The 13,527-nt window shown below is 36.6% G+C and overlaps 1 protein-coding gene across 7 annotated transcripts in view; it reads left to right on the plus strand.

The window, feature by feature from the left end:
* The window catches only part of LOC114046953 (centriolin-like), a 94,212-nt gene that overhangs the window by 52,192 nt on the left and 28,493 nt on the right, over positions 1 to 13,527 (plus strand). For 6 of the 7 annotated variants that reach the window (XM_027867601.1, XM_027867600.1, XM_027867596.1 and 3 more), the window contains exons 25-30: positions 4,240 to 4,439; positions 7,106 to 7,298; positions 11,214 to 11,344; positions 11,598 to 11,738; positions 11,946 to 12,069; positions 13,083 to 13,247. In XM_027867601.1, the coding sequence (XP_027723402.1) occupies positions 4,240 to 4,439; positions 7,106 to 7,298; positions 11,214 to 11,344; positions 11,598 to 11,738; positions 11,946 to 12,069; positions 13,083 to 13,247 (954 nt within the window). The remainder of the gene's footprint in view (positions 1 to 4,239; positions 4,440 to 7,105; positions 7,299 to 11,213; positions 11,345 to 11,597; positions 11,739 to 11,945; positions 12,070 to 13,082; positions 13,248 to 13,527) is intronic. The other variant, XM_027867599.1, reaches the window with a different exon arrangement.

A 13,527-nucleotide genomic window follows, 5' to 3' on the forward strand; every position in this document is an offset into this window, starting at 1 on the left:
GCCACTTTTAGACTCTTCCTCTGCCACATCTTTCTTCCTTTAAAGTTCACTCCACCCATTTGTAGCATTCTGTTTAGATCCTCGTTCCTGTTATCTGCTGGCTTCCAACTCATTCTTCTACCTTTTTCTGACATAAAACCTTCTGAACTGACACGTATAAGTAAGGGGACATCACCCTAGTCACCCAGACCCTTGATGAAGTCATCCTTGATCTTTTCCTCTCCTTCACCTCCTACCTTTTCATACCTCAACAAATCTCTCATGCATCTCTCACCCCCAACCCTATCAGCTGAAAAACTTGCCTTACTAAACTCTCAAGTTTCACCATTCACCAACAGCTTCCTCTTCTCCCCTCTTCCTCATCTCACATCACAAAGATATATGTTTTCCTCTACTTTCTCCTCCACACCTATCTCACATATAGAGTTGGCCTTTCTCCTTGCCAAGGCAAACCCCTCTCCATGCACAAGTGATCCCATTCCATCCTATCTTTCTAGCAGATTGCCCCCTCTATCATCCCCACTCTCTCATTTTTCAATCTTTCCCCTTCTAATGCTTCCTTACTGCCTACAAACATGCCCATGTCTCCCCCAATACTCAAAAAACCCTATAATTTCTTACGTTTACTATTTTAAAAATGTATCTCTTCTGTACAATTGAGAGAAAAATATTATTTCCTTTCCTTTTCATTCTTATTATAGTTTATTTTCTTATGCTTAATTCTATGATCCATTTGGAATTTACTGTAGTATATCATATGAAATATCAAATAAATCTATTTTTGCCCTATTGTTAGCCAGTTTTCCTGTTTATTAAATAGTTAATGCCTTCTCCAGTTTTTTGTTGGCTACAGGTTTATCAAACATTAATTTTTGTGTGAATTTTTTTTTCCCTCCAGTACAAGAGAGGTCTAGAAAATGAGGTTTTCGTTTGTCTGCTCTTCCTTTTTATTTTTTAATAAATTAACTTTTGACATTCTAGTTTCTTTCCTTTTTTCTCTAAATTTCATTATGATTTTACCCAGTTTCATAAAGAAAACCATTAGAATTTTTATTGGTATTGCATTAAGTCTGTAAATTAATTTAGGGACTAATTTTATTTTTACTATATTGAATCAATCTATACATGAACATTGAATTTTCCTTTAGTTACTTAAATCTTTTATTCATATCATAATTTTTTTTATTTGGGTCATATATGTCTAGGTGAGTTAAATCCAAAATATATAATAAATATTTTCAAACCAGTGCCCATTATGGTCAATTGAGTAAAACTGGGCAACTTGAAGAAACAAAAAAGCAAAAATATTAATAATGAAGACCAATGATTTAGTTTCTCTTCTTCATTCCTAAATACAGAAGAAATGTGATATTTAATGATAATTTTCTCCAATTTGTATTTACTTCGAGTGATCTTAATGTGTAGAATGATTGTATGACACGTTTTTAAAAGGCAGATCCATGGTTAGGCCAAAATTACAATATATTTTACATAATAGGTGCTGACGAAATAATTGAATTTTACTAAAATATTGAAACAAAACTCGAATTTTTTTATCAGAAATTATGATGAAGAAGGTAAAAGGAAAAAATGAAAACTGTCATGAAACATCTTAGAGTGAGGACTCTTAAATACAACATTGTCCTCAATACTTAGTGACAGGAAAAAAAATTACATCCTTAAAACAAATTGTAATATTAGAAGAGTCACAATAAAATTGATCTGAAGCTATCTCTTTTTAAGCAGCACAGTTACTTCAGCAGCCTTGTTATCTGGTGCTATTGGTTGTAGGCATTTTTAAAAATTAATTTGAAAAGAATCACAGTACAGTAGAAGACAAATATTGCACTAATAATCAAAAGACATGAATTGGAATCCTAGCTCTGCCACTTTAATACATAATTTGTTTGACCGTAGGCAAGTCATTTCTCTCTGCACCTCAGTTTTCCCCCTCTGTAATAAAAAGAGGGGCTTGAACTAAATAATTTCTAAGGTCCCTTCTAAATAGTGGATACTTTCAAGGGTTATTTATATTGACATTTTATTCAAAGTAAAGGGTTCAGCCATAGTATAAAGTTTCAGGATTTCTTGCCCTATCCTTACTAAGGCCAAAGAGATAAAAGACATATGCTCAAAATTTTTCTGGTTTCCTATAATTAAATTTAGGCCTTATAGGAATCAGAGGATTTAGAGCAGAAAGGGAATTTAGAGACCATTTTATCTAATTCTCCCCTTTTACTAAAGTCCAAGGAGGTTAAATGATTTACCCAAGGTATGATCTAGTAAAGCTGGGATTCAGAACGCAGATACTCGAATTCCAAACCCAATGCTGTTTCTGCTACATGTTACCCAACTTTTGAATGGACTGTGTTCTGAAAGCTTGCTTAGAAGTCATTTGTTTGAAACTCAGAAAGTGTTTCCCTGGAAACAGTTATATGCAGTAGTCAGGTGCTCAGACTAGCCCATCCTTGTCAATTTGACCCATAATTTCACTTTGGTAATTCTAGCCACCACTTATATCATTGTTTCTATGAAAACATGGGTTCCAAGTTCTACCTTAGAACTTGGGATGCCGGAAACATCTTCCCTTTCTGCTTCATTGCTGTGCCACCATCTGAAAAAGACCCCACCCCCATCATCACAGTATAATCCCTGCCGACACGTAGCAACAAAGGAATATGGTGTCATTTTTTAACCTTGTGATAGAGAGTGAGTCTGAGATCCTTGCCTGAGATACTTTGGGAAGGAGGTCTTTGGCTAAGGAGCTATGAGGAGAAAGGGAAAATTCACCTACCAGGCCAAAGTGAGACAGGAGTCCCCCATTAGGGCACAACAAAGAGGGAATCCCCCACGACATTGCAACAGACAGAGAATCCCCTTCCCCTGTGGCTACCATTCCAAGGTAAAGGAAGTTACAAATGTGATAATATCTTAGTATTTGTTTATATATTTTAAAAGAGTGGTAACGGTGAGAAAGTACAAAACTATGTCCTCATTAATATTATTCTGTAATTTTTCAATGTCCTATATCTTTTTTCCTTTTGATAAGCATGAGAATGACTACAAATCTAAATTTAGTAATCATTAACAAAAAACTTTGTATCCATATCCCTTTTTGATCATTTTCTTCTACATACTTCCCTGAATTTTGTTGTTTTTAAATACTGTTTGTATGTCCTGACTTTTCTTATTGTGCTCTGCATCACTTTGTATAACTTCTTGTTTTTCTTTGTATTCCTCAAATTTGTCATTTTTGTGGTGGAGCAATAATTCTATTGTATTCATATGCCATGGTTTATTAAACTGTTTCCCAATTATTAGACATAACACATTTGTTTCCACTTTTTTTTTTATTGTAAAGAACTTTAAATATTTTGTACGGGTGTGCCCCATATGTTTCTTTTCCTTTATTTATTTATTTTTTTTTGGCAAGGCAATTGGGATTAAGTGACTTGCCCAGGGTCACACAGCGAGAAAGTGTCAAGTGTCTGGTGTGAGACTTAGGTCCTCCTAACTCTAAGGCCAGTGCTCTGTCCACTGTGCCACCTAGCTGCCCCATCCCATATGTTTCTAACACAATTCCATATAGAATCCTATAATTCTCCTTGTGCCATATATATCTCTAATGCCTTTTGACGGTGATTTTTTTCCTTTCTTGATCTCAGCCTATGATTTATTTCATCACTCCCTCTATAAACTGCGCTGCAATTTACAATCATAGAGAGGAGCCTGAAGCACTGAGAGGTTAAATGACTTGTCCAGGGTCACATAACCAGGAAGAGTCCAGGCAGTACTTAGCACCCAGGTGTTCCTCATTCTAAGGCTGGCCCTCTAACCATTACATCACACTGCCTTTTTTGACATTGACATTTTGATTAAAAAGTAAAAAATTCAGATAATCTACCATCTCTCATCTATACCAGAAGAAACAACCAGATGGTTTGAGTGATTTCTTTTTTTATCAATTTCATTGAATTAACTGGTTTGCTTGCATTATCCTCAGGACAACAAATTGGTCGCCCCCAAATGTAGGTAAGCAGTATCACTAAAATGAGATCTCTTGAAAGGAAGAAAAAACAGGCTCGTGTTGACAAAGAACACTGATTAGAGGCTGAACATAGGTTTTCTGCTGTGTAGACATGTTCAAAACAAAACACTGGATTATGGGCATGAAAAGGAGGAAAAACGCTTTTTTTTTTTTTTTTCATTTGTTTAATTGTTGCATTTTTCTTCGTTTAGGAGAATGAGATTTCTCGGCTGGAAGATATTGTACACCATGTCAAAATTAAGAGACGGGAAGACAAGGCAGCAAGGCAGCAGGCTAAGAGAGAAATGGAAGAGCTTCATCAGAATATTGAAGAACTTTTGCATGAGAGGAAAGACTTAGAAGAAGAAATGGCAGAAATACATAGGAACCTCCAGAAGCACTGCAAACGAAAGTAAGAGCATGTATTTAGAGAGGCAGCATGAGTTGGGAGAGCACTGATCTTCCCAGATGACCTGGGTCCAAGTCCTGGCTCTGCCACATAGAAACTGTAATAGTAAGCGCATCCTTCCCTTTTTTGAGGCTTAGATTCCCTGCTCTACTTGCTTCCCAGAATGGTTATGAGGTTCAAAGGAGATAATGTGTATCAGATGCATGCTTCAAGGGTCCATGATTTCATCATTGTGGGTACTTCCTTTACTGACTTAAATCACAGTCCCCCTGTACCTCAACAGATGACTTTTCATGAATTGCTGTGACTAAAAAAATTCATTGCCTGGTAACCAACCTTCTGGAATTAATGCTCTTCCCAATTAGCCACATTAGTCTTCAGATAATCATTGCTGGACTCATTCTCAAAGCTTTTTCTGCTTTTTATGCCTGGTAGAATCTCCTGCCAGAATTTCTACTCCATTGGGTAGCCTCCATACCACAATATAGCATCATAAAGGATATTTGTTGAGTTTAGCAGGAGTTTATATAAAGTGCTACATACCTTTCAGTTATTAGTACTATGATGAGTAGAAATTGTTTTAGCTAATTAATGGGAAATGCATTTTTGTAATGTCATTTTAAATTCAGATCATTATACGTTTAACTTGTTAAAACTGTGTGTATTCTGTTGCCAATAATCTCCTATTCAAATAGAAATCTCATTTGGTAGTTATCTAGAAGTCATGAGGTCATAGGAAACAATGATTTATTGCTGTGGGAGGGACCTTTAAGATCATCTAGTCTAATTCCCCAATTTTATGCATGATGAAACTGAGGCCCAGAGAAGAGAAGAGATGTGTGTGCTTAAGTTTCAGTGAATATCTAGTAAATAGTAGAGCAGGAATTTGAACTTGGCTGTGGTTCAAAATGCAACGTTGTTGTTGTTGTTGTTTTTTCCCCAATTCCCATGTCCCATCAGTTCTATGAGAGATCCATTTTTTGTCTACAAAACACCCCTGGTTTCCAAGATAAGAACTAATTCAGATGTAACTCAGTTTGCCTCTGTGTCCAACATTCATAATAAGTTCATAAGAAGTTTTATTAATAACTTTTGTTTTAATATCAGTCATTCCTGGATGTATCCCTTCCATCCCCAGAACTTTGACAAAGCCTTCCCTTATAACAAAAAATTAGAAGTTGAGCAAAACCAACTGATACATTGACTGCATGTGACAGTAGGCAGCTTACCATAGTCATAGTTCCCCACCTCTCCAGTGAAATTGGAGGCTTATTGATTTGAAGACCAAAACTGAAATTATAATCATTCAACATTGTTTCCTTTTAAATTGTCCTTGTGATTATATGTAGCATTTTCCTAATTCCATTTACTTCCACTCTGTATCAGTTTGTATTCCTGTTCTCTGAATTCTTCATATTCATCCTTTCTTACAGTGCAGTAATGCTCCACTATATTCATGTGTCACAGTTCATTGAGTCCTTCCCTAGTTGATGGATACCCATTTTGTTTCCAGTTCTTTGCTAAAAGAACACAAAAAATATTGCCATGAAGATTTTATGAGATCTTTCGGTCTGTGACCTTAGGATATATGCTTACCAGTGGAATCTCTCTGGATCAAAAGATAATGAGCAGTTAATGACCTCTCTCATATAATTCCATATGGTTTTCCAGAATGTTTGTACCAATTCACAGCTTGACCAAGAGTGTATTAGTATGTCTGTCTTCCCACATTCTCTTCAACATTTACTATTTAAATTTTTTTATCATCTTTGTCAATTTATGAGATAGAGACAGAACCTCAGGGTTTTTTAATTCGCAATGTTTTTTATTCATGAATTGGAGCAGTTTTTTAAATTCTTCTTTTGAGAGCTGTTCATATCCTTTGACTGTCTTTAAAGAATGGATCTTGGTCTTTGTGTTATTCCCATTATGTCTGGGATATTAGACCTTTATCAGAAATATTTTAGGCATTTTTTTATTTGATAATTCTATCTCAAGTGCATTCATTCTGTTTGTACAAAAGCTTTTCAAATTCATGTAATCCAAATTATCTGTTTTATCTTGTGTGATCATCTCTATTTTCTTTTTGATTAAGAATTCTTCCCCTGCCTACAGTTGTAAAAGAGAGTTTCTTTCTCTTTACCTCATTTTTTTTCCCCGATATCACTTTCTCCATTTAGGTCACATGTCCTAACTTATTGTGGCATATAGTGTAAGATACTGGTTTGGTTTTACCAAACTGTTTCCATTTCCCCAGCAGTTCTTATTGAATAGGGAGTCCTTCCCTAAGTAATTTTTGTGCATAGGTTTATTGAACACTGAGCTATTAGGTTTAGTTGTTTCTAATTCCTGCTTTTCTCATCTGTTCTAATGTCTAATTTTTTTTGCCAGTACTATTTACTTTTGATGGTTACTGATTTATACTTTAATTAATGTCTAGAAGTATTAATTCCCCCTTCATTCCTACTTCTTAAAAATTTTCCTTGAGATGCTAGACCTTCCTAATAAATTTTGCTTTATTTTGTCTGCCTTTTAAAGTAATGATTGTTATAATACTGTCTGTACCTTAATTTAACTTTTATTGTCTTTTATAGCATATTAACGAAGCTCAACCATGAACAGTGACTATCCTTCCAATTATTTGTCTTCATTTATTTTTTTCTTTTGAGGGATTTCATTGAAGGACGTAGTGACAGTCTTGTTACTGAAGTAGGAATACGTGCATCTTCCAAACACCACAACCAAATTGTAGATGAAATTGGGTGCATTGAATCAACTCTTTTGAAACGTCGGGCAGAGCTCAGAGAAGCAGATCGACTCCTAGCTGAGGCTGAAACTGAACTTTCCAACACAAAAGAGAAAGTATGTCTTTGCCTTACTTCTTGTGCAGGATAGCTTAAGCCAGAAAGCTCGTAGCCATTGACTCTAGGGATTTTGAGGATCCCAAAGGTTGATTTGTTTGCATTATTTCTTTTACTATCCTTTAGCTAGGCTACATATGACTAGTAATGGAACTGAAGGCATTTTGGTCCTTCACCTCCTGAATGTTTATGTTCACTATCATTATTATCATTATCATTTTTATGTAAGGCATATATTGTAAGCAATTTGTCAGATGTTGTAAAAAAACTTAACTTTCTAAAGATTTTAAAAATCGCTTAGAAGTCTGACTCTCCATAGTAGAATTATGGACTATGAGCTAAAAGGGAGCTTTGAGACTGTCTAGTCCAAACCCTTCATTTTCACAGACGAAGAAACTGAGATTTAAAGAAGGAAAGGGACTTGTCCTAGGTCACACTCTTGGTGAAGTTATCACCATGTTTCTGCTGTTGAAATTAGCAAAGGCCTACAAGGAAAAATTGGGACAAAGAATTTGTACACTCCTATCAGGGTCTGAAAATGGAAAGCCTGATGTGAATACCTATGTATCCATCAGAAGCTTTGAGCCATCAGTAAAACATACCTGACCTGACTTATCCCAAAATAAATCCTTTTTTGTCATCCGGATTTTCTGGCATTAAAAAATATGTGCTTTTATTAAAAAACAAACTTCTACTTAAGTCTTCCTCAGTATCTCATTAAGGGTATACTAGCATAGTATAAGTTCTAACAAATCTTGCCCAAGCTGGAAAGGCTCTAAGGACCAGAAATGGTACAATGTGCCTATCACACAAAGGGCTAGCCTGAGGATTTAAAAAGACTCATTACAAGAGGGTTGGCCACTGGCTAATGAACTTTTGGCCACAGTAACTTAGGAAATCATCAAATAAAGTATTAAGATGTTGTGATGTTTATTAGTGGGAAAAGTACCCATGATAATGAAATCATGGATTTTAAAAACTATTTTAAGAAGTCACATTAAAAAAAGTCCCTTGCTGCTCCCTCTTCTTGTTGTGCATAGGTTCCTGCCCACTTTGCTTATACTTTATTCTGCCTCTCCTGTGAAAGAATTAAAATATGATCGTTGCTTTTGCTAAATCAGCTTCCTGTTTACCTCCCCACATAGCCAATGAGCAGCAGGGTATAATTGAAAGAACTCCACATATAGAGTCAAAGGGTTTGAGTTCAAATGCTCTATTGACTACTCACTAAGCAAGACACTTCCCTTCTCTGGGGCTCAGTGTAAAATGAGGGTTTGGACTAGGGGATCTTTAAGGGCCTTTCCAGTTGTAACTCCTTCTGAGTTTTAATCTAATTCAGAGTCAATGTATCAATCAGCATTTCTTAAATATAAAGCACTTAGTCTGTGCTTAGCACTGTGCTAAATGTTAGGGATAGATACAAAGAAAGGCAGAAACATAATCTCTACTCCCAAGGAACTTAAGAGGGAGATGATATGAAATTAACTATGTGCATACAAGATATATATAGTATAAATAGAAGGTAATCTTAGATGAAAGGGACTTGAGATGAGTTTTGAAGGAAGTCAAGGAAGCTAAGAGTTAAAGGTGATGAGAAAAAACATTCTAGGCACAGGGAAAGCCAGTTCAAATGCATAGAGGTGGGAGGTGGGGTACTGTGTATGAAAAACATAAGAGGTTGACTTCAATTGGCAAAAGCCAGTTTTACTTGAGCCCTATTCAGTGAAAAGCTTAGCTTTTCTTGTATGTGCTTACAGGACTGTTGAGCTCATTTGTGATACTGCTGCTAATAACCTAAAGTTTAAAAGTTACAAAGGAAGGTAATTATAGTTAACATTGTTAAAGATTCTCACTTCATTGGCTGTAAACATCTTTCATATGTTGGCCCTCTATACCAGACAAGAACCCAATGATGAAACCACTTTTTCATCTATTTATGCATAGGAATAGACAACTGTGGTTTAGTAGAAAACCACTGGATTTAAAGTCAAAAGAATCCTATTTGACATTAATTAGTTGTGGCTTTGAGCAAATCACTTAACATCTCTAGACCTCAATTTCCTCATCCTATACATCACGGAGAATAATAGCCATGATCTCTACCTCCCAGAATCATTGCAAGGATCAAGTGAGATAAACTTTTACTACTATAAGAAGTATTTTTATTAAATGTCTTTTAAAATAAATGTCCTTTAAATAATTTCATAAAATTATGGATCTAAAACTAGAACAAACCTTAGAGGTCATCTAGTCCATCCCTTTCATTTAACAGATGAAGAAACTGAGACTCCTGGAGCTTCAGTGATTTGCCCATGGTGACACCAGTTCTGTTAAGTGTGGCATTTGAGCCCGGGTCCTTCTGTCTTTCACTGAGAAGTATTTAAATTTTCCTTAAAGCAACAAATTTTGGAGGGAGGCAGTGTGGTGATGTGGAAAGCATGCTGGACCTGGAATCGGAGAGCCTGGGTTTAAATCCCAGTTCTGCCACTAGTTACTACCTCTGTGATCTTGATCAAGTCATTTAACTCCTCGAGGCCTCTGTCAAATGAGGAGGTTGAATGAGGTAACCTAAAGTCCTGTTCGGCTCTGATTCTATTGAGTCTAACTAAGTCTCAACTTTCCTACTTACTAATCGTGGGCAAATCATTCACATTCCTGAGCCTCCATTTTTTTCCTCTGTAAAATGGGAGTAGGGACACTAGTACCCTCTCCTCTCAAGATTGATTGTTGTAAGGTTCAAATAAGATAATGTAAAGAAAGCATTTTCTAGCCATAAAAACTGTTTTAGAAACATAAATCATAAAGTGCCTACTATATGCTTGTGCTAGGAACTGAAAGAAATACAAAGATGAACAAGACTCTACCCTTTGCCAGTTATTAGAAGAGAGTCAAAGGGCAGCTAGGTGGCAAAGTGGATAGAATGCCAGGCCTAGAATCAGGAAGACTCGTCTTCCTGAGTTAAAAATCTGGCCTTAGATACTTAGTAGCTGTATGACCCTGGGCAAGTCACTTAAACCTATTTGCCTCAGCTTCCTCATCTGTAAAATGAGCTGGAGAAGGAAATGACAAACTAGTCCAGTATCTTTGCCAAGACAACCCCAAATGGGGTCACAAAGAATCAGAACTGAACAAAAAGAAGTCCAACACTCGAGCACACAAACACACACACACACACACACACACCATCTATTAAGCAAAGAAGAAAGGATCTTGTTTACCTTGTTTAACAATAGCTCATATTTATATAATACTCTATAGTTTGCAGAACACTTTGCTCAGAATCCTGTGAAAAAAGTTACCTTGATTTACTTTGAAAGATCCATTAGTTAATTGTCGTGCCAGTCTTCTTTTGTAACGTGGGTTTTCCTCACTGGGAGAACCACTGAAATCATATGTCAAGTATGACATAAAAGGCACCTTCTGCCATGATGCAGCTCAGAACTGCTCTTCATCTTAGTGTCCTCTTTCACAAATGACTCTGGCTAATACAATTCTTCACTGAGTGGGTGACCCCCTGCCGATGAGCCAGCCTGAACCCATACCTTAAAGCTTTTGCAGCTTGGTAGTAGGACATGCCAAGATGTGCATTCTATCAGCCTTGCCTGTGAATACCCTGGCTGATCACCTTACCATAAGGAGGCATTGCAGGAGAAGGGCTTTATTATAAAGTGGGTAGAGTGCTCGAATCATCGTTTTCACCATTTTACAGGTGAAGTGGCTTGCACATAGTCACACAGCTACCAAATGACAGAGCGAGACTCACAATCTCTTGCTTTCCTTGCTATTTCTACTCTTTAAGTGTGCCCCTGGTTATTAACGTAGCATCCATGGTTCAGCAAAACTACACTCAGAGGAAGTTGGGTAATCATTTCTGTGCCACTTAACTGGCTTGTTTTAATGACAGTTTCTTTTCTAGACCAAAGATACTATTCAGAGGTACAGTGAGGTCAAGAAGCACTTGTCACGGGCAGAGCTGGATGCACAAGAGTTAGAGCACAGAGCCCAGGAGACAGCTGTCAAGCTAGTAAAAGCAGATCAGCAGCTAAGGTACTTTTGAATCAGTACAGCAAATACTTATGGGGTTAAATAAATGAAAGCGATTTGGTTCCAGGCAATATCATACTGTAGGATAGATCAAATAATACTATGGTATACTTTCAAAAAAAAAGACAAAATTCAACTGAACAAATATTTGTTAACACTTGAATATATTTTAAGTACTTATTATTTGCTAGGCCCTGAAGGGATATAAAAACAATGAAGTCCTGCCTCCAAATTAATAGATATTAATGTATTCTAGATCCCTTCAGGTTGATAGAAGGGACTTCAGGCAGAACATGCCCGAACAGCAAGAAATCTTGAAAGAAATCAACCAAGTCATGGTTACAAGAGACCCTGACTTCTGCTCTTTAAGTCATAAAATAGAAAAATTGATTGAAGGGTGAGTAAATCAGTATTACAAACATTAAGTATCTTCCATACTCACATGGAGGATGGGGAAGTGATCTATTTTACCCATAGCTTTTAGTAACTAGGGCAAAATGGAAGATAAAGCTAGAGAGTTAGGATGGTGAATCACTCTTAGCTATTTCAGGATATTGGGCACACTTTCTGAAGGACCAACTTAAATGGTTATTGAATTTTATAGACTTCAGAGGCTGCAGACAGGCCCAGAAGCTGCTGAAGATGGTAACGAAGGTCATCTTCAAGTCGTCAATGGGCCTGAACATCTTCACACTAAAAAAGCTAAGCTAGAAAAGGTGAAGAATCAGGTATGTGTTGATTTTAAACTATACTTTGGAAATATCATCTTCACTGTTCTGAAACCTATCTCATAGGACTTGAAGGCAGTCAAGCTCCAAGTCATGCACCTTTCTGAGTCACAATTTTCTTCATCCATAAAATGGGAAAAATAATCCTTGAGCCTTTACCTCATAGGTCTGTTAGGAAAGGATTTTGTGAATAGAACTATAGAAACATCAGCTATAATGTCTGCTATTAGAAACCTCTGCTACATGTCTGACATGTATCTACACTTAGCCAATGTAACAGCATTTGTGTTGCACAAAATGTTAGCAGCTGAAACACCATTAAGATGGATGTATTTGTTTTTCATTTTTAATGTATGACAGACCTCAGGATACTCATCTTTTGGACAGGCCATCTCTAAAGGGAGTGCAGGTCAGATCACAATATAGGCCAGCTTACATTTTAATACAGATAAGTTAGGTTACAACAGACATAGAGAGTGACCAAAGCGATATATGTAAGGGGGAAAGAGCAGGGTCTACTCAGTGTAGTCAAAAATGTTAGAGGTGGAAGAGACTTTTGACTAGAGATTGTTCCAAATGGAAAAGTAAGGATCATTTAATTCAACCTCCTTATTTTATAATGAATAAACAGCCCAAATATGATGTTATCTTACCTGAGACTGCAAAGATCATTAATGTGTCATTGAGCCTTAAAATCCAGATATCCTGACTCCCAATTCAGCATTCTTTCCACTCTGCCAGACTGACTGCCACCAATTTTCTTGGTGACTTTGGAGGATTTAATGTTATTTGTATGTTTCTGAGCTATGGGTTTCTTCCGTCTAACCAAGCTACCTAAGTCATTACCTGGCTGTAAGGTACCTGATTCTTGTAGCAACAATATAGTTGGTAGTTGAGGTAGTCAGAGTGACTACCTCAGTTTTATGTACATGACTGATGGCTCTGCCAATAGAGGTTGAATTTGCTAACCCTTATTGGATTTTAAATGCCTTTACTCCTTTCCTGCCTTGTAGATAGCAGCCCAGCAACAGGAGATGTTGGTCTTGGACATGCATTTAACTCATAAGAAGGAAGAGCTACATTTGTTACAAGCAAGTGTAATAAAGGCAAAAGCTGACCTCCAAGAAGCCCTTGACTTAGGGGAAACAGAAGTGACAGAGAAACGGAATCAACTTAGGGTAGGTCTTTAGACACATCTTTTTACAGTTTTCTTCTAAGAAGCACAGTATCATGTACTGAATTTACTTTAGGTATTTTCATTTGTTTCTTTTAAAACTGTGTACTATAGAATCCTAGAGTTTTAACTCATGCAAAGTGTTTTCAGCCAGAATATTCTATCACCTTTCTTCTCTGGGCCTCTACTTCCTCATCTGTAAAATCCATCTTTAATATTTTGTGCTATGTTCTGACATTTTGTATTCAAACATTCTAAGTTCTCCTGTAGTTGTAACATCCTAT

The sequence above is a fragment of the Vombatus ursinus genome, unplaced genomic scaffold, assembly GCF_900497805.2.
Source record: "Vombatus ursinus unplaced genomic scaffold, bare-nosed wombat genome assembly UNPS02014786.1, whole genome shotgun sequence".
Lineage (NCBI taxonomy): Eukaryota > Metazoa > Chordata > Mammalia > Diprotodontia > Vombatidae > Vombatus > Vombatus ursinus.